General features: G+C 37.2%; 1 protein-coding gene across 1 annotated transcript in view; it reads right to left on the bottom strand.

The window, feature by feature from the left end:
- Nucleotides 1-1,613: 1,613 nt before the first annotated feature.
- The window catches only part of LOC107674104 (ras and Rab interactor 3-like), a 14,474-nt gene continuing 3,291 nt past the window's right edge, over nt 1,614-12,796 (bottom strand). The window contains exons 3-10 of the mRNA XM_016467991.1: nt 12,500-12,614; nt 11,686-11,758; nt 11,472-11,563; nt 9,246-10,664; nt 7,328-7,636; nt 3,314-3,445; nt 2,313-2,476; nt 1,614-2,224 (exon numbers count right to left, since the gene is read on the bottom strand). Coding sequence (XP_016323477.1) covers nt 1,898-2,224; nt 2,313-2,476; nt 3,314-3,445; nt 7,328-7,636; nt 9,246-10,664; nt 11,472-11,563; nt 11,686-11,758; nt 12,500-12,614 — 2,631 coding nt within the window. The 3' untranslated portion in view covers nt 1,614-1,897. The remainder of the gene's footprint in view (nt 2,225-2,312; nt 2,477-3,313; nt 3,446-7,327; nt 7,637-9,245; nt 10,665-11,471; nt 11,564-11,685; nt 11,759-12,499; nt 12,615-12,796) is intronic.

Raw genomic sequence — 12,796 nt, 5'->3', positions numbered from 1 at the left:
TAGTGTGACTGGGAGGTGGAAAAAAACATGGCATCAAGTTTAGCATTATTTAGGAAGATTTTTAAATGATGAATTTCAGATCCTACTTTCAATTCAAATATTTCTTAAACACTACCAAGACACTGCATAATATTTCAGCAGAACTTCTAAAATAGCAGATTTTTGTGTTTAGTAGTACACCATCAGACACAAACTGCTTGTTGATTTTTATGGAATGACACTGTAATCAGGGATTTCAGGGATGCATTAATGAAACTGTCACATCTGGAAGGGAAGAACAGCATGATATCACACATTTGCATGATACACCTCTGCAATAATCTCATGTGTATTATTACAGTCTCATTTTTACCCTGCTGCAATCCTCTATTATTGATATGCAAAAAACAGAGCTGAGCTCACCTCCCTCCACTACCCAGAATTCCAGTGTTTGTAAAAGCGCAAACATCCTTCCCACACGTGTCAGTCTAGAGCTAAAGCTTTGCTTCTCTCTTAAATCTGACAGGTAAAACACCCCCTCTTATTTTTTGTTCATGCACAAACAAGATGGATGCTATTGTTAAATCTCTAGTACTAACTAATATGAGGGTTTCTTTGCCCTGTCTGTGGGCAGTGTTGTTCTGAATCACATTTAGATTTTCAGGGTAGCAACTTGAACAGTTACTATAGTTGTAAAACCCCCTAAATTCACTTGAAACAGCTCGATAGTCTGATTTGATGAGCCATTTTGTAAAATAGTTGAAAACCATGTGCCTGTTACCACACATCAATTTTAATGAGCTTGTTAGAAAAAATAATCTGATTATTACCTTTTTATTGATCATTGACATCTTTTATCTTATTAGTGTTGCTTTGTTTTCAATCATGGTAAAATGCACAGTCTTTCATGGCTTTTTGCTTTAATTTACTCATTTAGATCACATTATATATAGTGCAAATGATGAGGTGGAAGTATTTTCTGGGAATCTGATGTGTTTTTTTTTTTTCAATAACATCTTAAGTTTCCCTTTCCATATATGTGAACAAACACCATAAATAATATAAAAGTATTTATTAGCAGTATACATTTTTAATATAACACCAATCTTTGGTTTGACAAGTGTTGTGCTCACTGAAACAGTCACATATTGTGTGATACTTATGCATTTATGCTGCTTAAAATAACTTGCCTCAAAACCAAAGCTTATGCCTATAAACTATTGTATATGTTGTGATATAAAACAACAACAACAGTGAACTAAAATATGAATAAAATATAACACAGAGAGCATATCTGTATGGCCATATATGATATGAGAGCAATGCAGGTGCATAACCAATTCAAGGTCTGTAAAGATGCATTGCTTTAAGAAACGTATAAATGAAAAAATAAGCACCGAAACAGGTATGAGTCACAATATGCTGAGCCCTGAGATGTGAAAAGATTTGCATTGTTGGAAAGATAAAGTTTCATTTGTAAATCATGAAACTGTCGAGGACTGTATAGAGCTTGGGAACAAGTAAAGGCTAACTAAGGTGAAGGATGTGTCTGTTGTGTGTCTGCAGATATTCTTGAATCTCAACGTTTTTTGTTTTTTTTTAATAATGCAGGCTCCTAATGTGAGGCTTTTTTAGGAGAAAAATATTAGATCTTTTCAAAGCAAATTCCAGTCCTGGTCCTTTCCAGCACATGTTTTAAAGCAAATGCCAGCCAGCTTGTAAGACAGTTTTTGTACTTGTATAATTTCCCTGGGCAAATAGCACATTTTGCTATGTGGTTAGGCATTGTAATGTCTGCTTACATTCTTGTGAATCACTTACATTAATTCATAAATCAAAGTTGTCCATTCAAGCAGCTCAAACCCTCTGCTAAAGATCTACCTATCACTGGCGCACACACACATACAAATGCATTAGTTCATATCAAACTCTCTTCAGGTGCTGGTGTTGATGGTGTCTGGTCCACAGACTCTTGTTCAGGCCAGCGACCGTGGCGGTAGACAAAATAATACTCCTTACGTGAGTCACTGTGGTGCAAAGTGGACTTGATCGTGAGAGGAAACTCCTCGGGAGCCAAAGGCTTGTAATGGCCATCCACCAGCACGCTTAGGCAATAAGACTCAAGATCCAACACCTCAAACTTCTCCGCACACTGATTGCACAGGTCCTGAGCAGTAGTGTTGGGACGCAATCCCAAGGTCTTGGTGTTGGATCCAGCCTCCAGGAAGGACACGTTAATGAAGTCCTGACAGGAATGTGGAGCAACATAAAGAAAAATAAATTCACAGTTGACTGGCCAATGGTTATCCAAGACATTATAGCAGTCATAATACCTGTACAGAAGAGCGTGACGCTCTGGCTTTGTTTAGGGTGCGGCGGCGCTCCCAGCGATGGATGGAGTCTTGGATCTCCAAACTCAGCTGTTTGGTCACAGCTTGTTTATCAAAATTTTTTATGTGCTCCAGAGCTCCATAAGTGGTGGTAAGATAATACGAACCTAGAAGAATATAGATATGTAATGGTTATATAGCAGTAACTTTGCCATTCTAGCTAATGTTCAGTGTTGCTTTGTGACTAAAATAAATGATAAGCGTTGTAAAATATGTATTTGTGTGTATGTGTCTCAAATATGTATTTTGTGTGTCAATTTTATTGTTTTACTTTCATCCTAGACCCAGCCTTTTAATCTTAAAATATGAAAATCTACCATAAAATTAGTGCTACATTGTAGAAGCTGTGAAAATCTAAACAGAGTGAAAAAATATAAACGATAAGACAATTAGAAAATCAGGGTAAATATCAAACTTGGACAAAATATTATTATTATTAATTATTTCTAATCAAGCTGTGAGTTAAATTATGGAATAGGAGCAAAATATTATTTCAAAAAGTTATTTATTTTATGTATTTACACTAAAAACATTGTGTAGAAACTATTTTCTCTCAATTAATTATAAAGGAACAGCAAGTAACACATTGAATTAAGCACAACATTTGAAGTAGACAGACTGATATTCTTGGAAAATGTGCTCCAATAATCTTTGTTTTATTTACAAATTTTGAAAAAAAAATTATATTAAATACTGTCAAATTATCCTAGGGAAACAAATGAGTGAGGCATTTTATTCCAAAAATCTTAAAAATCATTTTCATCATCGTCATCATTGTCATATCCACCACATAATGCTTTTAAACACAATGCATCATTTGAGATGTAGTGGAAATGTTCTTGATTATCAAAAAGCAATCTATCCATTATGTTCATGATCGCAGTGACTATGGATGACTGTGTGTGTGTGTGTGTGTGTGTGTGTGTGTGTTTGTGTGTCCTCACCCTCTCCGAGCTGCAGTGCCGGATCCATTAGCTCCATCATGTACTCCACATCCAGCAGCAGAGCGCTGATGTTACAGCGAGCCAAGACATACATCAGCACAGGCAAGAAGTCATCAGCCCCGTAAGCCTTTCCTGTTACATAAAAATCAGGAAATAATCAAAATACATTCATTAATAAAATAGCAAAACATTAAATCATTCATATCGCATTAAGTCTTATGAGTGGAATTCACTCGTACAGTATGTGGCAATCCATTGCTTTGAGAATAAAATCTGCATTGTAGATAATGCTGCTATGAGGGACTGATCAATGTGTTGACCACTAACAGGACACATTTTCTCATTCCCGTACACACTCATTGCGACACTACACAGATTCCTGTTCAGTCATTTGCACTCCCTGCATTTTATTTGTATGTATAACAAGAAATATATGCTGGACAGAAATGCACCCTGGACTGTGTCTGGACTCCCGCCAATACAATACAATTCAGAATATGCTGAGAGAGCTGTGCTGTATACTATAATAGTCACAAGACTGATATTATGCTTTATGAGCAATGGGGCCAAATCATTTAAGGCTTCAGGCTTTTAATGCTTAAATCTGAACATTCGACAATGAATCTGTTAGACAAATACAAAAACATACGTTGGCTGTAAAAACTGGTTTGTATCTGCATAGCCATGAGCTGGCTATGTCCATTACTTATCAAATATAATCAACAATAAACTAACATCTGGCTCATTTAAATATTGAAAAACAACGCTTGCAGCTGTGAATATGAAAGATGAAGTCTGTAGCAAATTTAGCCTCCTGTTTTCTGTACCTGTCGCTGTGTGTCTATGTTTCTGCACTAGCTTTATCACCAGTGCAGCGAAGTAGACTGTAAATAAAATAGCTGTCAATTTGTTGGCCAAACTGGAAGGCTAATTCACCCTTGGTTCCTTCAGGATTTTTTAAATGGGTTTTTAGAGTAGCAGTTGTTGATTTCTGAGTAAAGTAAGGTCTGTGGCTTACATTAGCTGAAGAAATTTTCATGTTTTGGTATACACAGTCATACCTTAAACTTTTTTAAGCACACAGATTCAAGTCATTGTCCATAGTTAGCAAATTGTCATCAACTGATGTTTTTAAATTGCTCAACTGTTTCAAAATTCATGTTTGTGTGCAACAAAACAGGAAAGTCTCAGCAACATTAACCACAGACCTTATTTTGCTTAGAAATTATAAACATTATTCTTAAAACATCATGAAGTCCCAAGGGATGGCTCAAAAAGCTGAACAGCACTATTATCAGTTGCACAGTTGCAACACCTGTTCACACTGAAATAATGAAATGTTTTCAGTGATAATACAAAGGCTAGCACACAACCACAGATGCAACTTGACTGCAGTATATTGATATTTCAAAGAATGATTCATTGGGAGTTCATCTGTTTCGATGTTCATTTCAAAACAGTGCTATGCATTGAAATGAAGTAGCAATGCAATTTTAAAACAAAATTGCATTGCAATGCGCTGCATTTTAATCTTGGTAATTTAGAGGCGACGTAGTGTTCTCTGTGCAAGTTAATTGTCCCATTAGATGTACATTTCTTCAGTATTACGTTCCCACAGGAAACCCAGTCCTTTTATTATGGATCTAAAATAGCACCTGCAGTGTAATAAAGTAAGGTTAATTTAAGATAATAAAATCAACAAAATGAGAGAAATGAAAACTACAGAACCAAAATTTCTATCTTTTCTAACTTACTAGGGTTACGCAGTCGAGACAAAACTGTAAACCCATTGGAAATATCTGTAGTTTAATTAATTTGACTATTTCCGTTTAATTGGTAGATAAAAAAGATTTAATGAAACAACACAAAATGCCAGTGTTGATCACATTGATAATCTTTCTGTATAAAATGTGTGTTTTTAAGGGAGTTTGTGAAACAGAAGTTTGTTAAATGAACCCTACCCTGCACAACAGAGATTGTTTTGGACTTCAGAAAAGGGTTGCTGATGCCCATGAGACTGTGTTGCCAAACCATTGCTTAAGATTGCGGTTTGGAAGTTGTAATAGAGGAAATGGATCTCATTTGTGACTGTTCTTTGGGGTGAATAATTCTTTGAATAGCACTTGAATAATAGCTCAGAATCTGCAAGCCTCGCTCGTCTGGGCTAATCTCAGTGCTCATGAATACCTATTAAAGAAAGCACTGAAACAAGAATGGTGTGCATGGAAAGATAAAAAAAGAAATATATAGTAGATCAGTGGTTCTCAACTGATGTGTCGCAAGGTGGGTCATGACGTTGCTCTGATTGCAGGGAAAAGCACAATGATAAACACAAAAATACAACTGAATCGTGCAATGTTAGAAAACTGTTAAATGAAGAAAATGTGACATATCTCTGTTTTTTAGCACAAATTCATCCATCACTTGGTATAGAAGCAGTCAATTTAGGCAGATGCCAACATGGACGGGTTGCGTGACATGCCCTCATTCTATAAACTGTATCCAAAACTACGCAAGATAAAATATGTCCAACAGTACATTAATTATGGCTTCATTGCAACAAGGTCATGGCTTGTGGCAACCACATTGTGTTTTGTGCTGTGAATTACTTACTATTGAAAACCATTCAATTTAAATGTTTATTGAAATAAAAAATTCACTTAAAAATAAATGTGAAATTCAATTTAAATCTGTATTTACAAAATTTAAATTTTTTAAAGTAACATATTAATAACTTTGCATAATATTAGGCCCAAACAGTTCATGATGATATTAATAAATTCAGTTGTTGAATATTATTTGGGTTTTAGGCTAGAGTTTTATCCTGAAGGCAGGTGAAAACCACTGTAATAACATACTTTTCAATTTCATCTTAAGCCTAGATAACTATGCCTGAATGACATAATAAAAAAATGACAAAGAATATACAGTATAAATGAGAAAAATGTTCTGAAAACAAAGTCCTGCAGGTCCAACAAATAATTTCCGTTCCAAATTTCTTACAGTTATGTTTAAATATGAGACTGCTCTATCAGATCCAATAAATTGTGAATTGCACACATAATTATAGAGAATTTTATGACAAAAACTATCCACACAAGTTATTCTACAAATTCTTTATCTCAGCTGTGACTGAAAAAATGTGTCATGACTTTGAAGTCAGCAATTCACAGGAAATGCATAATTTTAACTAAAATAGACACGCTGGTCAGAGTCAATTAAAGCTTTAAACTTGTAAATGTGAATCACCTGCAATTTTACACACACAAAAGCAATCACTTGAAATGCAGATTAGATGAAGTTTAGCTCAAATTTTAGTTCAAATTTACACAGGACTGCGGATCATACAAAAAGCCTGACAAATTGTAACTCTTATCACTTCATCAGAGTGAAGCGTTTGGTTTGCAGAACTAAAAAAAAAAAAAGGCCTTTCAGAACAGGTCAGTGGTTCATGGTCTTACTTTGTTGTTCTGCATATACATGCAGAAAAATACAGACAAAAGCTTTAAGAGTTAATGTTATGATATATACTACGCATGTGAACAGTCCTGTAAACAGCTCTCTGCACAAACATTGTCTTTTGCAGCTGTAGCACTTTCTTATTTGGAGGCGCTAATGGCAGCTTTGATGAAATCTGGACTAATTTTGGGGTGAGGAGGAAAAGGCGGAGTCTGGGCTGTGTAGAGAAACATCGGTTACGTGTTTTCTGTCTCTCTGTGTTCAGAGGTTGTGCTCTTTCCTCCATATTCTCTAGAACTGATGAGTAATGGTCTGAGCTGCATTTCCCAAAAGCATCGTAAATAGAATTCATTAGCAAACAATGATCTCCAAGAATCTTAGGAAGGCTTAAAATGTTTTCAGGAAACACAGCCCTGACTGGTGACATTAGATATATAGCTATAACTAGATAAATTATTATAGCTACATATATAACTTTCCAAAAGTTGCTAAATTTACAATTTACTAAATTTAAATTTAGGGTCTCTAATTCGCAATATTCCAAAATAAACCCACCTGGACAGCCCACAGACATGGATTCATAGATGATTTTGCAGGTCTTGAGGAGCAAGTCGATCTTCTTCTGAGGCGAATATTCTTGGTGCAGGTTACCAAGCTTTGTTTGAATTTTCTCCATAACAGCCATTTCAGGAACACTAGTGGTGACCCCCAGGTCTGTGGTGGTCGTCCCCTGAACCACTTGCTGGTTTTCTTTTAGTTTCTTCAAATTTCCTGTACGGGAGTGGATATCCTTCAGTCCGTTATACACTGCCTCTCGTAAGGGTTTCAGGACACTTTTGCATAGTGCTGCTTCAGTAATGATCTCTGAACAGGAGAAAAGAGATACACCATAAGTAACGGAAATTTTTTTTTTATAAATGCATAAACATAAAAGAAATTCCTTACTGTCTCCAAGATAAATATATTTTTGTATATTTTCTTTATACGTTATTTATCTGTATCTAACTTTTAATCATAGTAATCCATGAGGATATGGCTTCAAATATTATATGCCTATATCACTGTGAAAGTCTTACTGAGACATTAATACATTTTTAATACTCTGGTGCTACCGAGATAGAAAAGCAGCAAACATATCTTCATACTGCACCCACAAACACTATGGAAGTTAGAAATGCTAGAAGATCCCTGGTCTTTTTCTCTGAGCAGTGAATTGAAAATAAAAGGTTATCTTGGTCTAGTGTGGTCTTGTTACTTCATTCTTTTTTTTTAGGGACTGAGCAGCAAAACAGAGAGAAGCTCAGTCTTTACAGATGGTCTATTAAAGCTTAATATGTAAGATGGTGGCAACAATCTTCTGCTTGGATGGTGCTTTGCTTGGATGGTTCTAGCAATTCACATTAATTACATCAACAATACAAAAAAAAAAGACACTAGATGATTCTGTTCTCACATTTTTATGCAAATTTGAGGATAGAATTCTGGATGGGATACAAGATGTGACTTCCAAAATGCACATAAAAATGTAAATGCTCTCTTGAGTTTTTATTTGGTAAAACATGCTATGTTGCCTTTGAATAATTGGTTATGATTATGTCATAGAACCATCTGACACATTGTCAATCCCAGACATAAACCAGTTTAAGGCAATAGTTAGCTAACAAGAATTTCATCAAAGCATTTTGGCTATGCAGTTTATACGGCAAATAATATAGTATATTTAATAAAAGAGGCACAGTGGCTTCCCCAGTGTCATTTGCACTTTGCACTTCCATTATCATTTGAATTTTGTGCCAGTTTCCCCAGAATTTATGGTTTTGTTCTCTAGAACATATGTGACCCTGGACCACAAAACCAGTCTTAAGTCGCTGGTGTATATTTGTAGCAATAGCCAAAAATACATTGTATGGGTCAAAATTATAGATTTTTCTTTTATGCCAAAAATCATTAGGATATTAAGTAAAGATCATGTTCCATGAAGATATTTTGTAAATTTCCTACAGTAAATATATTAAAATTTAATTTTTGATTAGTAATATGCATTGCTAAGAACTTCATTTGGACAACTTTAAAGGTGATTTTCTCAATATTTAGATTTTTTTGCACCCTCAGATTCCAGATTTTCAAACAGTTGTATCTTGGCCAAATATTGTCCTATCCTAACAAACCATATATCAATGGAAAGCTTATTTATTCAGCTTTCGGATGTTGTATAAATCTAAATGTTTACGTTTCTGGTTCTGGATTCTGGTTTTGTGGTCCAGGGTCACATATGTGATGAAAAAAATGTTTTATTTGCACATTGTTTTTGGGATTCGCACATTGTTTCTTAATTTTTGGTTAAATTAAATTTGCTTGGATGTAAACATGCTCACATCAGAAGCTGAACGTCTGAACATTTTGACAAATATTTGTTTAGATACTGAAAAAAAAACATTTTTTTTACAGTTAATATAATGCAGAGGTGAATTACCCAGTTTCTCCTCAGAATACCCGGCTGCTTCCTGTAGATTTTGCAGCTCTGCACTCTGGATCAGATAGCTTTTCAGTTGGGTTATCATCTGCCTGATCTCTTGGAGCATCTCTGTGCTGGAGGTGTGTTTCCGCATGGTGTCCAAAGTGAAAGCTCGATAATCCTTAACAAGGTTCCCAAAGTATGTGTTTCCATCCCGGGACAGTTCGACAATGCGCTTCTGCAACTTACGGTCTGCGTTCATGAAGCCTGAGAGGACATTGGAGAGGTTCGCCATAGTCACCATTGACAGTCGTTGCTTGGCACGGTCTAACATAATTGTTGGGGTCCTCTTGATGACAGTACCTGTTGCCACATTGGTATCCGCCTCCTCCTCTGTGCTGCTGGTTGAATAGGAGTCATGGTCTGGTGGAGCTCCACCATCAGGAGAGTATAGAGAAACATCCGAGACTTTGGGATGACCAGCATTGATGCAGAGCGAGTGGCGGATGGGACTGGGGCTGCTTGAGTTTAACGGAAGAATAGACCCTTGTGGGATTGGCCTAAGTGAGTTTACAAAGCTTTGGGAGACTTGTCCGGTCAGATTCTGAGAGGGTCTTTTCTTCCTGGGAGGCGCCACTGGAGCATTAGGCCTCTTCGGTTCGTCTCGAGTCACCATTGAAGCTCCATTTGTTACCTTAGACTCTTCCACTGGCACTTCCTGAAGTTGCTGAGTCTCTGAGTCCATAGGCTTGTCCCTTTCTTCCATACTGTCATCTAGGCAAATGAGGGATGCTACAGGGACTTGCAGAATATTGCCCTCTGCTTCTGTGGAGGTGCTGGTGTGGACTTCCTGCTGCTTTGGTTCCTCTGAAGCTTGCTTTTCAGATAGCCTCCGTCGGATTGGTATTGGAGGAACTTGATGTGAAGCCGTATTTGAAAGCCGTTTTCTTTCTTTGCCCTGAGCTGGTTGTAAGACAGCAGGCTTTTCACACTCAGTGCTTGGGGCAAGAGTTCCCTGTCTCTCTTGTTCTCTGACTGCATGCTCACAGTCACTTCCTTCCCCTTTCTGGACTGAAGGGGGTGGAGAACTGAGAACTGCCTTGAACTCCCCTTTTGAAGGCTTGGCTAATGCATAGTGTTGAGAACACTCAGGTGCACTGGGAGGACGAGGACGTAGGGGTGGCGGCCTTTTGTATTTGGGCGGAGCCTGGACTGGTGTGTTGAGACTCTGGGTTCTCAAAACAGGGGTAGAAGAGGTGGGTGGCAAGCTGTTGCTGCATTCCTCAATGAAAATTGGGTTGACGTACCAAAGCCGGTCACTGCCAATGGAAAGCTGGATTTCACAGGAGCTGCTTTGCGCCTGCCTATCCAGAGCACCACAGCTACTAGCAACGTTTTCCACTTCCTCATGACTATTCAGAGCTGAGTTCCAGAACTCTGTGTTAGCATGAGAAATGTGTTCATGTTAGCATTATTACACTTTAACAAGACAATTCACTGGTAAATTCAGCTATGAACTATGTCAGCATTATTTCATTATTAAGATTGCCTGGGAACATCTTCAGAATATATCACTTAGCTTTAGGTACAGCATTAGCCATTGTACCATTACCCTTGTTTAGCACTTCCTATGGATTTTCATAGAAATGGTTGATTGCTCAGGAATAAAACTAAAAGGTGCACTAACTATTTTTTTCTATTTGAAAAAAAAATACACAAAAAATATCAATAGTGGTTTTGAAAAATCATCACAAATGAGAATAAGACTCATATTAGTAGCCTAATAAAAGCTGATCTATTTTACATCAAGTAGGTTGTTTTGAGTGGGCACCCCTAACATGTTGAGATCATATGATCAGCTAAATACTACTACATTTTTTGTTCTTGGCATAAATTAATCATGGTTGATTGCTAATGGAGCAATTTTACAATAGTATGAGCAGGCCCACACAAGAATGTGCGCACATGTTCAACAGATTTAGCCAGAATTGGACACATCCTACACATGCTCTGCCCCTTGCACATTCGCTGGGGTGGTATGGGACACTTATACATGCACATAATGAAACGTTCAGTCAACTGCAGCATTTTCATGGTATTGTACCTGCTCTCTGTTCTGCCCACCCCTCTCGCATAGGGCAGAATGTAAGTCAGGGCCTTTACTGAATAAGAGATCTGTTGCACACATTTTACCATATTTACAATAGCTAGGTTTATGTCTTATAACCTATTGATATGTCTTACCTGAGCCTAGAGAAGAGATCACCTCCATGTCCTCGTATTTTGCTACCTTTTGAATGACCTGAGGTAACTTCAGAGGAAAAGGGAGGATGTCCCTGAGTGAAAAAGATAAATGAAAAGTGTGGATGTATTGAGAAAAGTTAAATGAAGCAAAATATGTATGCATATAGGGTTGTGATTTGTTTTTTGTTTATTATTATTATTTTTTTAATCTTACCGGCTAACACAGTAGAAAGCAATGAGTTTAAAAATATTCTCAAACACCAGCACAGACCCTTCAAGGTACAGCACTGCGGCGAATGAAAGAAACAGAAGAGTTAATGCTAGGCACACATCCAGTCCCCGATGTTACTTCTTAGCCATAATACTTCAATTTATTAGTGGCACTAGTTCACAATGTTTGTTTGTGTGACTTATTTCCTGGTGACGCAGAAACACTAAAATAGAAACAACTGACTGGTGAATTTTTGTAAGGGTGGGAAGGAGGATAATGATGAATGGCAATGTGAAAATAAACATGTCAAACTGACCACCCTTCACTTACAGAGATTTTATTTCAGACAAAAAAGATGAAAAGGTTTTTAGCTTTGTAACAGCTGGACAAAAAAGACAAGACTGCTTTGTAAAGATTGTGAAAATGACCACACGTATGCACTCATGCACACACACACGGACACCAGGAAATGAAGCTATAATAGGCCAGTGCAGGACATCCTGTAACTACAACTGCAATCCAGGGCTAGGTACAGGAAACCTGTGGCCCGCAGCCTCTACAACCCCCACCACCAAGCACCTGCAATACCCTTTCAGGTCTGTTTATACCTCTATGCTCACTCTAAATACATCTATGCAGATTTGATCAGGTATGTATGCAAATTTGTTTGTGCCTGGGCCTGTCTGTGTGGATGTGTTTAGGTCTGTATGCTAATGTGTTTGTGTGTGGGTTTGTCTCTGGCATAAAGGCATTCTATGTATAAACTTTCCTAAATCAAGTTGAAAGGACACTCATTTCTCAATGCAAAATAACTCACAGGACTTTTCTTCCTTTATAGGCAGTTCTTTGACATGGGGCTCCTCCAGCTGGTCAGGAAGGCATACTGCAAGTACCATCGTTTTTTGACTTGCATCCCTCCTGACTAAAAAGATCTGCAAAATCAAACAACTGATACAGTCAGTTTAACAGTACTAAATGGAATCGTATCAGGGTAAGTGGTTACACTTTACTTGACGGGGTGTGCATAAGACTGACATGACACCTACATAATCATGACATGACACATGTCATGAATATGAAGGTTTTTTATGCATGTTTATGACAACTGTCATTA

Source organism: Sinocyclocheilus anshuiensis, unplaced genomic scaffold (assembly GCF_001515605.1).
Source record: "Sinocyclocheilus anshuiensis isolate Anshui unplaced genomic scaffold, SAMN03320099.WGS_v1.1 scaffold544, whole genome shotgun sequence".
NCBI classification, from domain to species: Eukaryota; Metazoa; Chordata; class Actinopteri; order Cypriniformes; family Cyprinidae; genus Sinocyclocheilus; species Sinocyclocheilus anshuiensis.
Note: the sequence above shows the minus strand (reverse complement) of the source record. Positions and strands in the feature narration are given on the sequence as shown.